Source organism: Herpailurus yagouaroundi, unplaced genomic scaffold (genome assembly GCF_014898765.1).
Source record: "Herpailurus yagouaroundi ecotype Mexico unplaced genomic scaffold, PumYag 217, whole genome shotgun sequence".
Taxonomy (NCBI): Eukaryota; Metazoa; Chordata; class Mammalia; order Carnivora; family Felidae; genus Herpailurus; species Herpailurus yagouaroundi.
Window position 1 is genome coordinate 2,809,790 of NW_024412448.1, and position 17,491 is coordinate 2,827,280.

Genomic DNA, 17,491 nt, shown 5'->3' on the forward strand with positions numbered 1-17,491 from the left:
TCCCGTCTCCTTCCGGAATCCTGCTTTCCCAAGTGGCATCTTTCTCTCTGACTCAGCTGGTCCCTGGGATCTGGGTCATACCCTCTACCCTCGCCTTCCGAGGGTCCCTTTAAACCAGACATTGACCCCTCTGGGAGCAGGGGCCGGGCATCCCAGGCACCCTGGTGGGTCTGGCAGAGGCCGCCTCTGATACCAGGGGGCAGACAGGCCTTCCCGGTCTCAGCTCCCCCTCCCCTCCCCCGTCCAGCATCAGGTCCGAGCTCGGGGCCAGCTGATCGGGTGGCTGGTCGACTTGGCACCTAACTTGTCTCTATCTCGGTGAGGAAATCCCCAGCTCGGCGCGTCCTCGAGGCGCGCACTTTATCGCATTAGGAGATGCCTGGACCGCGAATGCGCTCCCGGCTGGACATGCGCATTAGGAGCTGCCGTCTCCTGTAGCGGGTGGTTCAGCCAACCAACCCGAGATGGGTGGTGTCACCACGAGGCACACCAACGCCTGTCCTGCGAGTTCCAGTCGACAGACTTGTTGAATCTAGAAGCTGAATCCAGCGTCCGCTCTCCCGACCTCTGTTCAAACCTCTCCGTGCTTCCTACTCACATCCTAATTTCATTTTGTTTTTGTAGTAAAATATTCTGGACAAAAAAGAGTCTAAGTCCCAGAGGTAGACTTTTATCTAGTAGGGTTTCTTTCCTTCCTTCCTTCCTTCCTTCCTTCCTTCCTTCCTTCCTTCCTCTTCTTCTTCTTTTTCTCTCTTCCTCCTTCCCTCCCTCTATCTTCTCCCTCCCCCCTCCCCTCCCCTACTTTTCTCCTTTCTAAATTGAGGTGAGGTGAATTTCACTTAGCACAAAATTAACCATTTTAAAGTGACGATTCACAGCATCTGATGCATTCACAATGGTGTGCAACCACACCTCTATCTAGTTCCAGAACATTTCCATCACCCCGAAAGGAAAGCCGCTACACAACTAGCGGTCACTTCCCATTTCCCCCTCCGCCGGCCCCTGGCCACTACCAGTCTGCTTTCTGTCTCAGGATTTTCCTATTCTGGACATTTCCCACGAGCGGAATAGAACAGATGTTGCCTTTTGTGTCTGACTTCTTTCCCCGGGCATAATGTTTTTAAGGTTCGTCTGTGCCGTAGCATGGATCGGAACGTCACTCCCTTCTTATTTTTTTATTTATTTATTTATTTTTATTTTATTTTTGAGAGAGAGAGACAGAGTCCGAGCAGAGGAGGGGCACAGAGAGAGGGAGACACAGAATCCGAAGCAGGCTCCAGGCTCCGAGCTGTCAGCACAGACCCTGACGCGGGGCTCGAACTCACAAACCGTGAGATCATGACCTGAGCCGAAGTCGGACACCCAACCGACTAAGCCACCCAGGAGCTCCTAGAATCCAGATTCTTCTAAGTGACAGTTCTTGTTCTGAAGGAACATGTATTCCAGTAAAAGGGTCAATACTGAAAAAATATAAATAGGGGCTGCCAGATAAATTTTGCACAGGACATATTCATACCGAAAAATTATTCATTATTTACCTGAAACTCAAATTTAAGTGGGCATCCTGTATTTTTATTTGGTAAGTCTGGCAACCCAGAATGTACCATAAGAACAAAACCAAATGTGAAATTGTGTGGTACACACTACAAGTAGGGTTGAAACCCAGACATATGACAGATGGAGGGGCGCCTGGGTGGCTCAGTCGGTTAAGCGTCTGACTTCAGCTGAGGTCGTGATCTCACAGTCTGTGAGTTCGAGCCCCATGTCGGGCTCTGTGGTGACAGCTCGGAGCCTGGAGCCTGCTTCGGATTCTGTGTCTCCCTCTCTCTCCGCCCCTCCCCTGCTCACACTCTGTCTCTCTCTGTCTCAAAAATATAAATAAATAAATAAATAAATAAATAAATAAATAAATAAATATTAAAAAAAAAAAGACAGATGGAGTAATCCAGAAGGCTGCCTGGAGGAGGCAGCAATGACAGGCCTCCAAGCCCAGTAGGCACTTTGAAACGAGGGAATTTGCTGGGGAGAGGGTGTTAAGTCACGCAGCCATGCCTTGCTAACCTCTTCCACCCTATTGGAGCCCATGTCTCAGCTACAGGCTAACTCCACCTTGCTGGACGGAGACACAGGCCCCAGGGTGGAGATTTCCTGCCAGGTGCCCTCAGGCAGCCCACCCATCGCCTCTAGCCTTGTCGGGAAGGACCCACAGGTCCACGTGCAGCGGGGACCGAACTATGGGCAGTCTGCCAACTTCTTCCCACTTACCCCGATGTCAGGCTGGCGTTGGAGCCAGGCTGAAAACGACTTCAGTGGCCACCCCAGCCCGTTCAAGCTGGTGTCCCCAGGTGAGAGGGCCCCTTGGCTTCCAGAGGGGTGGTTGGCACTTCTGGGTGGGTCAGCGGGAGGTAGGAGAGCCCCGCCCTGGCCCTGCCTAAGGGAGGCCAGCTCAGCCACCCCCGCCTCCCTCACGGGGCAGCTGCCCCTGGTACCCACCTCTGTGCTGGCTGGTTGGTAGCCTCACCTCCATTGCCGCTGTTGCCTCTGGGTTGCTGGGCCAAGCTCGCGGACCGGGTAGGAAATGGGTGCAGGATGTGGGGGACAGCGAGAAGGAGGCCGGGTGGCGGGTTTGGAGGACAGGGCTGCCTCCAGGGCAAACGAAGGGCCGTGTGGCTCATGCATCACCTGCAAGAGTTTGTGAAGGGCCTACTGTGTGCCACGTGTCTGCTGAGGGCTTGCACTTCCGTGGCTTTATCTGACCCCGACCAACACTCCCCTGTGATGGAGTCAGTTGGCCTCCGGGTGGGGAATTCGCCTGTATTCCTGATGGGTCTGGGGAGGGACACGAGGAGCGGGGTTGAAGCCTCCTGGGGACCAGGCTGGATCAGGGGCTTCTGTTCTCCGTGGGAACCACATAGGTCGGTGCTTCCCAGCTGGTGACAAGAGGCAAGGGCTGGACTTCCTGGGGTCCCCTGTCTAAGGCTCTCCGTTCACTGACTTGTAAAGCGACCGGGACTTTGTGTTGTCTGTCCCCAAGCCCCACAGGCCTCTGCGTGTTGCACCTGTCTGGCCTTTGGCAGCAACAACCTCTGCCCCGTGAACTTCTCACCTGCCTTGGTCTCTAGACACGGCCATCTCCTGGTTGTCTTCCTCCCTCCCTGGCCAAGCTTTTCAGTGGCCGCTGTCCGGGAGTCTATCCTTGGCACTCTCCTCGTCTCACGTCAGTGTCCCTTCCTCCCGTCTCTGTCCTTTCCAGAGGCCAGACTCCTGGGAGAGCCGCGTCACCTCTCTGAGCCTTGGTTTTCCCTTTTATAAAGGGGATATAGAGGGGCACCTGGGTGACTCAGTCGGTTGAGCGACCGACTTCGTTCGGCTCAGGTCATGATCTCGCAGTGTGTGAGTTCGAGCCCTGCTTCGGGCTCTGTGCTGACAGCTCGGAGCCTGGAGCCTGCTTGGGATTCTCTCTGCCCCTCCCCTGCTCATGCTCTGTGTCTCTCTGTCTCTCAATAATAAATAAACGTTAAAAAAAATTTTTTTTAATATATAAATGGGATACGGAGACCTGGCTCTCCCTCGCCACGTGACCAGGAGCCGACACTTGCCCTCTTGGTGATTCAGTGCCCCCCTTCATTCATTGGAGTGACTAAGCCTTATACCCCTTCTCCTGCCCAGGGCACTGATGCGCTTGGCACCATAAAATTCCTGGAGGCCTTGGGAGGGGTGGCTGAGAGGTGTGCTTGCCTAACCTGGAATCTTAACTCCTTTATCATCAAGGCTGTGGCCAGACGATGCGGGCTCGGCAGAGTCCCCTCAGGAGGGCCCCGGCTGTCTGTCCCCTACGGAAGGACTCGCCATTTGAATGAAGGAAATCCCTGCCGGCCCTGATTCTTGAAGGCTGGTGTTCTTCCACGAACACACATGGTGTTAGTGTGACAATTTCAGGACGGGGATGGAATGAATAGAAGGGCCTGTGATGGCAGGGGAGGTCCATAGGAAGTGGGGGGACCTCTGTGTGGCCCCTGTCCTCACCATCCGTGCAGGTCTGGGGAGAGGGTGGGGTAGACTGTGAAAAGGCCCAGCTGCAACAACCCACTCAGCGTCCCCTCCTCCTCCCCCACCCCTGCTCCCCTCTTCCCTGGTGTGGCACCCCATCTCCTGGTGGCCTAGTCGCCTGTCACTGTGTGGCTCACCTGGGAGGATTCTGAGCACCGCCCCCCCCCCCCCCCAGCACCCACTCATTAATCCTTACCCGCAACTAGCAAAAACTGTCTGGAATTTTTCCCTTCCGGTCAGTCCGTGGCCCCTAGGGAGCGCACCCCCACCCCACCCCATCAGCCTTCCCTGTTCAGATGCTCTAAAGATGTTGGGGTGGGGGAGGGCTGGGTTAAACTCTGCCCTCTGCCTGTCACCCTGGAAACTTTGTTTCTGTCTGCATACCATCTTGGGAATGGAAGTCTGAAGTCACACACCCCTGGGGCCTGGCTCAGACCCGGAAAATTTGCGGAGGGGGCGCCTGGGTGGCGCAGTCGGTTAAGCGTCCGACTTCAGCCAGGTCACGATCTCGCGGTCCGTGAGTTCGAGCCCCGCGTCGGGCTCTGGGCTGATGGCTCAGAGCCTGGAGCCTGTTTCCAATTCTGTGTCTCCCTCTCTCTCTGCCCCTCCCCCGTTCATGCTCTGTCTCTCTCTATCCCAAAAATAAATAAATATTGAAAAAAAAAATTAAAAAAAAAAATTTGCGGAGAGGGTCCTCGGCACCACCCCCAGGCTTAGCTCCAGACGGGAGCAAAGAGCGACAGGCCAGTCGAGGAGGGCGTCCAGGCTGTGGGCTGGGGTTTGGGATGGAATGGGGAGAAAAGAGGGGGTGCTTCTGAGCCTGGGTCCTGGGCGGGTGAGGCCCAGACAGGTATCTATCTGCTGGGCTTCCTGGAGAAGGCGGGAGGGCAGGGGGCAAAGTGTGGGTGGGGCAGAGGGGCGGGCCCTCCTGGCGTCCCTCTCTTCCTGGGGACTCTCTGGCCCCTTGCTGGGGGCAGGGGGACGCGGCCCCCGCCACGACGTGGGCTGGACGTTTGTCGGCCGCCAGAACGCAGGCAGGCCCAGCCGTCGGAGCGTCCGGGCCGCTCTGCTCGCCGCTGGCTGCGGACCGCATTTTGCCCTCGGTCCCTGGGGCCGCGCTGGCCACGCCCCTGGGGGCGGGGCCGGGGCGGGGCGGGGCGGGGTGGTGGCTGGGTCCTAGGCTGGCGGCGGCGGCTACGGCGGCGGCGGCGGCGGCGGCGGAGGCGACATGGAGAGCGGGGCCTACGGCGCGGCCAAGGCAGGCGGCTCCTTCGACCTGTGGCGCTTCCTGACGCAGCCGCAGGTGGTGGCGCGCGCCGTGTGCATGGTGAGCGGGTGGGGAGCCGGGCGGGGGAACCGGACTCCGCCGCCGGGGACCGGGGGGGGGTGGGGGTGCCGCGAGCCTGCGAGCGCGACAGGTGGCGGCGGCCGAGGCCCGGGGGAGGGGTGCGGGTGGCGCGCGTGGGGCCGGCGAGGGGGCCCGGGCCCCGCCGCCCTCCATCCTCCGGGCCCCGCCGGCCGCCACTCGCGCGCCGCAGCTTTCCCCGGCTTCCCCTGGTCCCCACTGCCCCCCACCGGCCGGGCCCGGGCGCGGGGTGGCCCGGAGGCGCCGCGGGGGAGCAGGCCTGTCGCCCTGCTGGCGGTGGGAGGAGCTTGGGGCAGCTCCAGGACAGGTGGCCGCCGTGCTGGGACTCTCTGCTGGGGGAATTCATCCGGAAGGGGCTTTCCCAAGCCACGTTGGGTAATGGGGGTCTCCCCTCCACTCGGGGAGCAAGTCACGTGCCTGCTTCCCCACCCAAGCTCAGGTGACCCCAGGATGTACCCTTCCCAGGGAGGGTAGGGCATCCCTCCAGCACCAGATTACCGGGGGTAAGGGGGTTGGAGGGGGGCGGGGCACAGGATTTTGGACAACCAGCGCCTGGAGCTGGACAAGGTGTTAGTGTGGGCAGGCAGAGGGCTGGGACTAAGTGCCCTCACCATGCCTGCCTGGGACTGGAGCCTTCTGAGGTGCCCTGGTGGCACCCATGCCCCCTCCCTGCCTGACCGTGGGGTCTGATCCAAGGAGCAGATGCCCCGTGTGTCGGGACAGCTGTGCCAGGAGTCGGGGCTGGCACACTGCTCCCAGCATCGGGGAGTTCCGGCTTCATCCCCAGCTGGGGGTGGGGCTTGTGACTGCCAGCTCCAGAGTCTATTCAGAGGGCCTTGTCCGGGCAGGGCAAGGGAGAGGCCTGTGCCTGTCCTAGTGGGAGCCAGGTGTCCAGACCGTCCCGCATCTGCTGACATGGGGTGGGGATAGGTGGTGGCCTTGACGTCTGGGGAGGAGAGGAGGCCACATGAGGCTGTTCCCAAGGGCCTAGAGCCCCTCCCAGAGTTCTGGCTGGTGAACCCCCTTCCACCCCCACCCAGGACCTCCAGGGTTCTGAGTGCAGAACTGTATCCACAGGCCTGCCAGTCAGACTAGCCTGGGGGTCCCTCAGAGGGGAGGGTCAGGATGTCAAAGGGGCCAGGAGTCCTTGTAGGAAGAAAGCTGGCCAAACTGGGGTGGGGTGGGGGGGTGGGGGGAGCAGCCTGGAGCAGGAAAGAGTGGGAGGGGGCTCCAAGAAGTGGGAGTCTGGGGACACGGGTTCCAGCTCAGGGCACACTGGTGCGGCTTTCCTGAGAGGTGGGGGGGGGGGGTCTTTCATCACCCAGGTTTTGGGGCAGAGGTTGGGCTCTGCAGAGGTGATTCAAGCAGAAGGTGATCTGGGGGTGACTCCAGGCCTGGGTTTCTGTGACTTTGTGGCCCATCTCCTACGGAACCACGAGGGCCCTTCCCGGCAGGCAGCCGGGGTGGGGATCTCCCTCCCAGGAGATCCCCGTCCGTTCCCCACCAGCCCCTGGTCCAAGAATCTCCCGCCGTGCCCCCGGTGATGGCGACTGTGCTGGCACCTGCAGGTGGCCCGGGAGCACGGAGAAGTGGGGACTGTGCACCAGCCAGAAGCAACTTGCTTACGAGCTCAGTCCCCAAGTTCAGAGGGGGCCCTGGTGCCTGCCGTCCCAAAGGGGAACAGCTGCAGCGGGGGAGCCCAGGGTCCCTCTCACGTGTGCCCGCCGTGGGGCTTGTCTGGCGACCGCTCAGCCCTTCCCCACCTGTCCCCTCAGGTCTTTGCGTTGATCGTGTTCTCGTGCATTTTCGGCGAGGGCTACAGCAACACCCACCAGTCCCAACAGAAATACTGCGTGTTCAACCACAACGAGGACGCGTGCGGCTACGGCAGCGCCATCGGGGTGCTAGCCTTCCTGGCCTCGGCCGCCTTCCTAGTGGTTGACGCCTATTTCCCCCAGATCAGCAACGCCACTGACCGCAAATACCTGGTCATCAGCGACCTGCTCTTCTCAGGTACCTTCCAGCGGGACCCCCAGTTGAACTGGGGGAGGTGAATAGGAGTGTTCCTAAGAGGGTTCTGGGATGGCAGGGCCTCGGCAACCTCAGGGGGAACCGAGGGCAGCCCCTACCCAAGCAGACCGGCTTGCACACAGGGATTTCTGTGAGTCTGCTTAAGCCCACCGGCGTTGAGTGACAATCACGGGACCTTCGAGCCAGGCACCCAGGTCGCCACCCTGGCTTCCGCATCAGTGCCCTTCACACTCCTGGAGGCTTCTGGGAGATCCCTGCCACAGGGCCTCGCCATCGCCGCCCCCACAGGGGGCCCCTCCTGGGTCCCCAGACCGCCCCTGCCTCCATGGAAGTGACCTTGCCCTTCCGGCCTTCTTCCCAGCTTTCTGGACTTTCCTGTGGTTCGTTGGTTTCTGCTTCCTCACCAACCAGTGGGTGGCCACCAAGGCGGAAGACGTGCTAGTGGGGGCCGACTCGGCCCGGGCAGCCATCACCTTCAGCTTCTTCTCCATCTTCTCCTGGGTAGGTGGGCCGGGGCGGGCAGGGGTGCAGTGTCTTTGGAGAAGGGTGGCGGAAGGCTGAGGAACCCAAACCTCGGGGCTCCCTGCAGGGCGTGCTGGCCTCCCTGGCCTACCAGCGCTACAAGGCCGGCGTGGACGACTTCATCCAGAACTACGTGGACCCCACTCCAGACCCCGGCACCGCCTACGCCTCCTACCCTGGTGCGTCTGTGGACAACTACCAACAACCGCCCTTCACCCAGAACGCTGAGACCACGGAGGGCTACCAGCCGCCCCCTGTGTACTGAGCTGCGGCCGGAACGGTCAGGGGAGCAGAGAGGGCGCTCGGGGGCCTTCGCTCTATGCTGGACTCCTCCCGTGAGCTTCGCCTCCTGGAGCTGCGGCCCCCTCACCCTGCCGGGTCCCCGTCGGAGCCGCGCACGGCCTGGAGAGCCCCCGCTTCCCCTGCCCTGGCTGCCGGGCTCCCTCTAGCAAGGGCTTCGCCCACCCACTCCTCAAGGGCATTTTTTAGAAAAGGGTTTTTAGCCAGATGTGTTTTGTCATTGCTTTTAATGATCCCCGACCCCAGTTGGAATAGCTAGAAGTGCCCAACACGCTGCTTTGACAAGTGCCTTAGCTTCTCCCCAGCCCAAAGGAGCCGGGCCCAGGTCCAGGACCTGGGCCCTGGTGGCCACGGTTACTCGGGGTTCTGTGCCAAAGAGGAGACTGTGGGGCCAGGGCCCCCTTTCCTGCTCACTCAGGTTTGTTCCCCACCTCCTGGCGCTGCTGTGTCCCCAGCCCCCTGCCTGCCCTGGGAGCCAGCAGCCCCGTGCTCACTGCTGTAGCATCTGCTTGCTCTTGGATCTAGGGTCATTGCCCCATGCCAGTGCCTCCGGACTGCCTGCCGGCCTGCCAGCCGTGGTGCTGGATGCCCACCCTAGGGGGCACCGGGAGGCATTCCCTCCGCCTTGCTCCCAGCCCTTGGCAACCGGGAGGGGCTTTGCCTGCCGGAAAACACCCAGCTTTATGTAAATACTCTGCCACTGTGAGGTGTGGGGTATACCCACAGCCCCTGGGCTGTTTTGAATGTATTAAAAAGCCTTGGGGGTAAGATGCAGACCCTTGGTTCTGTTAGACTGATTTGAAGACGGAATAAATGTTTTTCTCGTTCATAATCTCCAGGGTCATCAGTTGGGCCTCAGCCCAGGGGTTGGAGAGAGATTCCACTCTGGGGTGCACCCTGGGAGGGGGCTGCTTTATGAACTTGCATTTTGAAGTCACGGCAGTGTGCCCCTCCAGCACGCCCAGCGCGTGCGCGCACTTGTCTGGGGTCTCATTCCTCACACTGCCGTCCAACAGCATCTTAAAATAGCAACTGTGCTCAGCTTGTAAACAAGACAGTCTTTCTGGACTGCCTTGCCAGGGCCCTGCTGTGCCCTTGCTGGAGTTGGGGTGGGGGCCCCTGGGAGTGGACCCTGCGCGGTAACCCTTTCCTTCCCAACTCTCTTAGCAGAGTGCGGAGTGATCCGGCAGGGCCCAGAGGCCTCCACTTCTGGCAGACAGGGGTCCGCACGTCTGGAGCCCTTCCCGGGATGGCCCACCCTGAGGGAGTGAGCCCATCTCTAGCAGGAAAGGCCAGGGCCCCTGAGGCACCTCACTTCCCTTTTGGAGCAGAGACAGCAAGAGCTGTCAAAAGTGGGCCTGTTAGTTTCAAAATCGAGTAGACACTCATAGGGTTCTGCAAATGCCTCACTGTAATTCGGGACCAGTCACTAGCAAGCCGGAATAGAGCAAAGGGGAGAGGCAGGCCAGGGCGAGGAGGCCACCCCAGAACCCCCATCCCATCTCCACTGGTGGGTACACCCAACCCCAGAAGGTTCTGGCCTCCACGCAAGCCACTGACGGCCCATGTTACAAGGTACAGCTGAGCTAGTCTTCTGGGCTCCTGAACTATCAAGTGTCTGTTTCACAAACAAAACCTGACCCCACAGCCCCAGCGGGCAGCCCCGAGTATAGCCTTGTCTTTCCGTCCCGGGCCCCAGCCTCCTCCGTCCACCCATTTTGTCCTAAACCTGTCCAGACAGGAGAGCAAGTAAAGACAGGGACGCGCTTCGCGGCGCTTCTCAGTTAAAGTGTTGTGGCTAAGAGACCAGCAGGTAGTGCTAAAAAAGATCTGGAAAGAAATCCCCACCCATGGTCCCATCAGAGCTGTCGACAGGGAGACCCAAGGCATCCCAGGCTGTTAAAGACACATGTGCACCCACCAACCAGTAAAATTTAATATTATTAATTTCACACACAACAGAATCAGAGACCCTGTCCCCAGCTACCTCTGCCCCTACCCCCCCCCCCCTTAAAAGATAAGCCCCTGGAATCTGGGCCCCACTAGGGTAAGTGTCCCCCGTGTGAGAGAAGCTGTAATTCTGGAGAAAATGACCACCAGAGAGAGGGAAGAGCTTTTAGCCCAAAGGGAAGCCAGAAGGCACAAGTCCAGCCACCCTGAGGGACCAGGAGCCCTTTCCAGGCCAACAGAAATTTTTGCGTCGGATGACACTGTGCTGAGCCGGAGCAACTGGGGAACGGACTTCCCAGCGAGAACAGAAACTCAACAGTGAAAGCCACAAGGGGGAAGAAGCGGCCAGCGGTAGTGTCGCCAGTGTGTGGCTCGGCCCCTCACCCCACGGGAGGAGGGGGCGGGTGTCCGCGGTGGGTGGCCAGACCCTGAGCTCAGGAGTGGATCCGCAGCGGGGAAGGGAACCAAGAAAGCGCCGGCGGGCAGGAAAGGGGAAACGGGACGTGCAGACCACCAGCCCGGGGAAAGCGCACCGCCGAAAGTTCCGTCCCCGCACCCCACCCCCCTCCACTTCCTCTTCTGGAAAGGCTGCGCCGCACGAGGGCGGGGGCAGTCCTGCAAGCATCCGCCAGGGGGCGGCAGCGGGAAGGGAGCGGGCGCTCCCCAGGCGCCCACACCTCAGTTGGCCGAGCTGCACTGCAGGATCTGATGCGGAGCAAACAGCTTGCGGGCCCCCGAGGCCTCTCCTGGCTTCCCCAGCAGCGGGCAGTTCTCCTTATTCTCCTTGCCGTCCGGCCCGGCGGGCAGACCCGAGGCCTTCTTGAAGTAGCACAGGCGGCACACGGAGTGGTATTTGTCTGCGCCCCCGATCACCTCGACCTGGCCGCGGGGATGCAAAGAGCCATGGGGCTGAGGCGGGGCGGGGCGCCTCCGGGCCACCCTCCCCCCTCCACCCCTGGAGGAGGCAGGTGGCGGCTACCTCCTTCTCCGCGCCCAGCCTCTTGGTATAGGCGGCTTCGCGGAAGCACTCCATGCACACCGCCGTCAGCTTCACAACACTCTCCGCCAGGGGCACCAGGTTCAGGATGGTCCCGAAGGCCTACGTTCCGGGGGGAGAGACAGCCTCTGGGCGCATCCACCTCGCCAGGCGGGTCTTTCCTTGCAACCCCTTGACTCACAAGCACGGACACAGGGGCACTTTGCCTTGACCTTGCTTTCCCCAGAGTGCCCTCCCCTGCAACACCCCCAGCACCCAGACTGGGATGGACTCGCTCCCAGGCAAACCCCGGGGGGCCTGGGTCCCGCTCACCTGAGTGCCCGGCTCAGCCTGAGCCGCTCAGAGTGCCCCCCACGGGCTAAGCCCCAGTCATCCAGGTGGCACCGCGCTGAGAGCAAAGGCTAGCTGGGCTGTCCCTGCTCCTCCCCGGGCCCCCTTCTCCCGCCAGACCCCTTCCCAAGACCTGGATCAGACGACTCACCTTCCTCTGGAAGGTCCCATCCAGTGCAGCCACAATCACGGTCTTCCCGGCGTTGGCCATAGTCTCGCTGAACTCCACGATGTCTGGGAACTGGGAGGGGGCGGAGGGGGGAGGGCAGTGGGTTTCCACCCCCAGCAGCTTGCAGCAGCCACGGAGAGACACTGCCACCGGTCAGCGTGGAGCATGAGAACAGGGCGACCCCAACGCTCCCGCCAGTGCCCCGACGAGGAGACCGGCGTTCCTGTGCTTGCCCCACGGCACACAGCCATGTGCACCCACAACCACCCATGCCACCTCACCGGCCACCGGGACAGAATAGGTAGGCTCCAGGCCCCAGCACAGCACCACGGACCTGTCGCCAGGTGATGTGGCCCCCCCCTGGAGGCGGTCTAAAACCGCGGTGGCCAAGAGCTCAGGCCAGAGGGCTGCCTGCCTTGAACCCTGCTCTGGTGGGACGCGTGTGCTTGGTGACCTTGGCAAGGACTTCATGTTTCTGAATCTTAGAAATGGCAAGGACCGCCCTCGGTGTTGTTTAAGGATTGGAGGCACTCATATGGGGAATAATGTGCCATCTGATGCCTCGGGAAGGGGTCGGGGTTCCACTGGCCATTTACAGAGCAGGACGCCACAGCGGGCCCCGCGTGTACTTGGTAAATCAACTGTGATTTTAAGTGGCCCAGGGTGAGGTCGCAACTTCTGCAGATGCTCGGGCGAGCTGTCCCCGGTCAATCCCACTGACTTCGGCTGATTGTGTTAGTCTATCTGGATTGGCCTTCGGGCTGTGAGACACACGTGCTTGTCTTTGGGCAGCAGGGTCTCTCTCCAAGCCATCAGGCCTGACTTGGCGCATTTATCGAGGTGCAAGGTTACCGAGACCTGGACAGTTGGCAAGACAGGTCCCGTGAAGGTGGCTAGAAATATCACGAGCAATTCAAGTACGATTCGGCCGAAGAAGCCAGACGTGACTCCCCTCTGTGGGGCTGGCCAGTCCCGAGCTACAGAAACACCCACGATTCCTGCACCGTCACGCACGTGTCCCCACTCCGTCACAGGTGACAGAAATGCAGCTCCCAGCCTGCAAGGAGCTCTCAGCCAGTAAACGCCTCCCTCCCTAAATTGTCGCAAAGCAAACGGTCTCCACACATTTCCAAGGAGAGAGGCCGGGCACACCCTTCCCCTCGGGGCCCTGAGAGGGAAAGGAGCCTACCCACACCATGATGTCGGGTTTTGGGCCTCCAGAATTGGGAAAATCAATTCCTGCTGTTTCAGCTGCCTGGTCTGTGGTACCTGTTAGGGCAGCCCTAGGAAAATATTACAGGTTACACTTAAAGTAGAACCTCGGGGTGCCTGGGGAGCTGTCTGTGGAGCATCCGACCCTTGGTTTTGGCTCAGGTCATGATCTCCCCGTCTCGTGAGTTCGAGCCCCACAGCGGGCTCCAAGCTGGAAAAGTGGAACATGCTTAGGATCCTCTCTCTCTCTCTCTCTCTGTTCCTCTCCCCCCCGTGCTATCTCTCTCTCTCTCAAAATAAACAACCTCAAAAGAACAATACTTTAAAACAGAACCTCAAAGTACTTAGTAAATTTCAGGTTTTCTTGGTAGACAAAAATAATCACGAGACCCACGGAGGAAAGTACCGGGTGGTTTCTTGCTGGGGACGAGTTTGCCCACCCGAGTCCAGCGGCCCGTTCTACACCTCCGGGCGACCTGCAATGAGCCACTTCCCAAACGAGTTCTCATGAAGGGGAAAGAACCCAAAGAAGAGATTAGGAAGCCTACGAGTGGATTTTCACCGCTGCTGTCTTCCTTCCAAGAGCCGGCTGGCTCGGGATGTGCAGCCCAATGACCCCTGGCCCTGCCCCAGCCCAGGCCTCTGCTTCCTGGCAGACAGGCCGGCCTTGAAGGGGCAGAGGCCACAGAAGCCAGGGATAAAGGACGTGACAAAGCAAAACGTTTGGCCATGAGTGGTAAAACATGAAACGGAATGCCACAGACAGATCTCCGGGGCACATAAACAGGGAAGAAAGAAGCAGACCATGTGACAAAGTGGCATCGGCCACTTCAGGTCCACTGGAGAAGGGAGAAACCAAGAGAAAAATGAGTGGAAGCCCTTCAAAGGCCATTGGAAAAAGGAGAAATAAATACAAGTAGCCCGTAAACATGGACACAGACATCAGACGGCAGCGATGAGACAAACTTTCACTGGGGTGTGTGTGTGCGTGTGTGTGTGTGTGTGTGTGTGTGTGTGCGTGCGCACATGCGTGCAAGCTCTGCCACCTGCCCCTTACTCCTCCCCTCTCTCCTGGGGATTTCTGCAGAGGCCCAGTGGTCACACTGTCCTGTCATCCGCTCTCTGTCAGTGGGGCCGCCCTTTGGCGGGCTCTGCCCAGGCTAATTCCCGAGTCTTCTCCGCTAGCCTGCCCAGAGCCACCTGCCTCCATCCTGCCCCTGGACACACCCAGCCGGCCAGCAGCTCACTCCCTGGCTCTCCCTCAGACCCCTTTCTGACCACCTCACCATAGCTCTGTCCCCTTCACATTGCCCATCTGTCCAGTTGTCCCCACCTGACCTAGGACATTGTTCTCTCCCTAGAAAGGAGAGACTAGACTAGGGACTAGAAAGCATGCTCAAGGGGGGAGACTCTGGCCGCACCCCCCCCCCCCAACACCAAGAACACTGCCGGCATGGGGCACAAGCCCAGAAAATACTTAGGAATGAATGAACCAATGAATGAATATTGCACATTTGCTGACATGGGTAAATGGTCAACCATGCGATAGAGGCCCACTCTACTTACTTATCTATTATTTACGAATAATTTATCATCAAGTTAGCTAAATACAGGGTCGTCTTGGCTTCGGGAGATTCCCGCGATCCGTCGCGTACATCCAACACCCGATGGAGCTCGCGCTATTTAAAAATACACATCTAGGGGCGCCTGGGTGGCGCAGTCGGTTAAGCGTCCGACTTCAGCCAGGTCACGATCTCGCGGTCCGTGAGTTCGAGCCCTGCGTCGGGCTCTGGGCTGATGGCTCGGAGCCTGGAGCCTGTTTCTGATTCTGTGTCTCCCTCTCTCTCTGCCCCTCCCCCGTTCATGCTTTGTCTCTCTCTGTCCCAAAAATAAATAAAAATGTTGAAGAAAAAAAAAATTAAAAAAAAAAAAAATAAAAATACACATCTAGAAAGACTAGATGGATGTAGACCAACACGTAATGAGTTTTTGTTTGCTTTTCTGGGCTGCAAAAAGAGAAGGGCAGCCCCCACAGCAGGAGCTGGCCTGGCGTTGGCAGCTGGGCCCCGGTGTTACCACGTAGAGCGAAATTCATTTCACGGAACATTCGCATCCGGCAAGGCCACTCCTCGACTGGGATGGGTCAAGATGAAACCAAGACCCTCCGTAATCCTGTCTGAGCACAGAGACAGACGTGAACACTGTCCAGGCTACGGAGGACCACACGCTCCCCCTTCCTGCCCAGGAGGAGTGACCACTGCTGCTTTACCGACTCGGCCTCCGCCTCCTGGTCCCCCCTCCTCCCTAGGGGGAAGGTTGAGGAGGCCGGTCAGTTACTCCCTTCCCGAGGGCACAGAATCGAGAGCCAGGCCAGCCTCTTAGAAGCCTCCCCAAAATGATCCCCCACAAGCCCTCTCCGGCTCCCTCTGTGAGAGGTCCCTGGTTCCCACGCTGTGGGTTCTCCCTGCAACAATCAATACCCACTCACCAAACACACACACACAGAAGAATTTCAGGGCACAGAGGTAGGATAAATAGGCAGTACAGGGGACCCTCCACCTTCGCCCAATTTCTGTGTCAGGACGCGCCCACCCAGGGAAATTGTAGAAGCCGTGTCGCCAGACCTCCCCATCACTGACTCACGATAAAGTTCTATGTTATTCAGCTGCTGAGATTCGGGGCCTGATTGTTACAGCAGCTCACGTCACCCTCACGAGTGCACTGGGTGGAGACAGACGCACTCAGAACTCTCCGGAGGGCTGAAGTGAGCCCTGTGGGGAGAGAGTTACAGTTTCATTCATTCCAGATGAACTCGCGGAAACAAAAACTCCCAAAGCACACGAAAGACGAAAGACGCCAAAACTACGAAAGACAACCTGCAGGCTCACCCGGAGAGTGCACTCCGGAAGAAAGGGAAAGAGTGAGCCGGAAAAGCCTTTAACACAAGATTCTCGGAAAGACAAGGAAAGGGACAGCAGCCGCCACACAAACAAAAAACGGTAAATTCGCAAACAAAAATGAAGATAGGTGAATTAGAGCAGGAGCTACGCAAAGAGAACTAACCAGAAATCCCAGAAACGAATAGAGTCTTTGAGGGGCGCCTGGTGGCTCAGTCAGTAGGGCGTCGGACTTCGGCTCAGGTCGTGATCTCACAGTTGTGAGTTCGAGCCCCGTGTTGGGCTCGGTGCTGACGGCTCAGAGCCTGGAGTCCGCTTGGGATTCTCTGCCTCCCTCTCTCTCTGCCCTTCCCCCACTCGTGTTCTGTCTCGCTCTCTCTCAAAAATAAGCAAACATTGGGGCGCCCGGGTGGCTCAGTTGGTTGAGCATTGGACTTCGGCTCAGGTCATGATCTCACGGTTCGTGAGTTCGAGCCCCACATCGGGTTCTGTGCTGACAAGCTCAGAGCCTGGAGCCTACTTTGGATTCTGTGTCTCCCTCTCTCTCTCTACCCCTCCCCCGTTCACACACTCTCTCTCTGCCTCTCAAAAATAAAGAAACGTAATAAAAAAATGAAAAAAAAAAAAACAGGCAAACATTAAAAAAAAAAACTGAAAAAAAAAAAAAAAAAAATCAGAAATAGAACCAATACCTTCCAAGCCAGCAGAGGACAAGGGGTGGGGGGAACAGATAGGGAGTCTGTAGGCAGAATGCCAGGACAAACCAACTTACAAACTGCCCTTCGTCGATGCCTATGACAGCCACGCCTAGGGCCTCCTGGGCCACATCCCGCAGCAGGCAGGCTGGCAGTGCCTCCATGGTGTTTCTGGGGAGAGAAAGCCAGGGCGTGAGCAAGGCAAGGGAGTGGGGGCCTGAACGCAGGGGCCGGGGAACAGCTCTCGTGACCGCCCTACCCGCAAATCACGCGGCACTGTTTGGCTGGAGCGTGAAGTTAGCGCCTGTGGGAGGGCATCTGGGGAGAATAAAGGCCCATGCTCAGAAAACCAGTTATTCAACACAAGCTATTTCACTGGATGCTTTGGACTAGAAATTAGCAACGCGCGATACAAAGCTTTACTGAGACTCAAAAGCTCCTCCCCACTTTGGTTTAGTGGGCCGGGGCAGACGAAAGGCTTTAATTTGTTTTAAAAATGAGAAAAGGAATAAGTAACTATAACTCAGCCTGCATTACAGATGTCTTTAGATCAATGCAGTCACAAACTAGAATTTTTTACTTCTTTCTTTTTATGGCGGAAGGGGCCCATGAAAGGCAAAAGTGCCCAGGGAAGTCCAACGTGGCCCTGGGCCAAACATTAGCACCAGACTCGGAGCCCTGTGTATCCTGGCAGAGATAAGTCCAGAACCCCAACCTTCAGCTCTCTAGAGTTCCCTCCATCTGACTTTTCTGGCAGATTGAAGGGTTTCTCCAAGCTCACAGAGCTGTTAACCAGCAGAGCCAAGATTTATATCTAAGGTCCCACGGCTGCCTGGCGTGCCCTGTGGGGACAGTCATATCCAGAAGGGTTTGAAAGTGAAAGGTCACATGTGGGAATGTTCCAGGGCATTAGACCCCATCCTGCTCCCACACCCAGGGCCCTTTCTGAAGAGAAATGCCTTTCTCTGTCCT

At 58.5% G+C, this 17,491-nt stretch overlaps 2 protein-coding genes across 3 annotated transcripts in view; one reads left to right on the forward strand and one right to left on the reverse strand.

Moving 5' to 3' along the window:
- The first annotated feature begins 5,234 nt into the window (after window positions 1-5,234).
- SYNGR2 (synaptogyrin 2) lies at window positions 5,235-9,101 on the forward strand. Of its 2 annotated transcripts, XM_040456553.1 has the most exons (4): window positions 5,242-5,377; window positions 7,192-7,429; window positions 7,809-7,948; window positions 8,037-9,101. In XM_040456553.1, the coding sequence occupies exons 1-4, from the start codon at window positions 5,279-5,281 to the stop codon at window positions 8,232-8,234; spliced, it is 675 nt and encodes a 224-aa protein (XP_040312487.1). In that variant the 5' UTR covers window positions 5,242-5,278; the 3' UTR covers window positions 8,235-9,101. The 2 variants fall into 2 exon arrangements, with proteins under 2 accessions (XP_040312488.1, XP_040312487.1); XM_040456554.1 differs by lacking the exon at window positions 7,809-7,948 and having other exon boundaries at window positions 5,235-5,377.
- Window positions 9,102-10,185: 1,084 nt separating this feature from the next.
- The window catches only part of TK1 (thymidine kinase 1), an 11,073-nt gene continuing 3,767 nt past the window's right edge, over window positions 10,186-17,491 (reverse strand). Inside the window, exons 4-7 of the mRNA XM_040456551.1 lie at window positions 16,597-16,690; window positions 11,698-11,787; window positions 11,199-11,318; window positions 10,186-11,098 (exon numbers count right to left, since the gene is read on the reverse strand). Coding sequence (XP_040312485.1) covers window positions 10,898-11,098; window positions 11,199-11,318; window positions 11,698-11,787; window positions 16,597-16,690 — 505 coding nt within the window. The 3' untranslated portion in view covers window positions 10,186-10,897. The remainder of the gene's footprint in view (window positions 11,099-11,198; window positions 11,319-11,697; window positions 11,788-16,596; window positions 16,691-17,491) is intronic.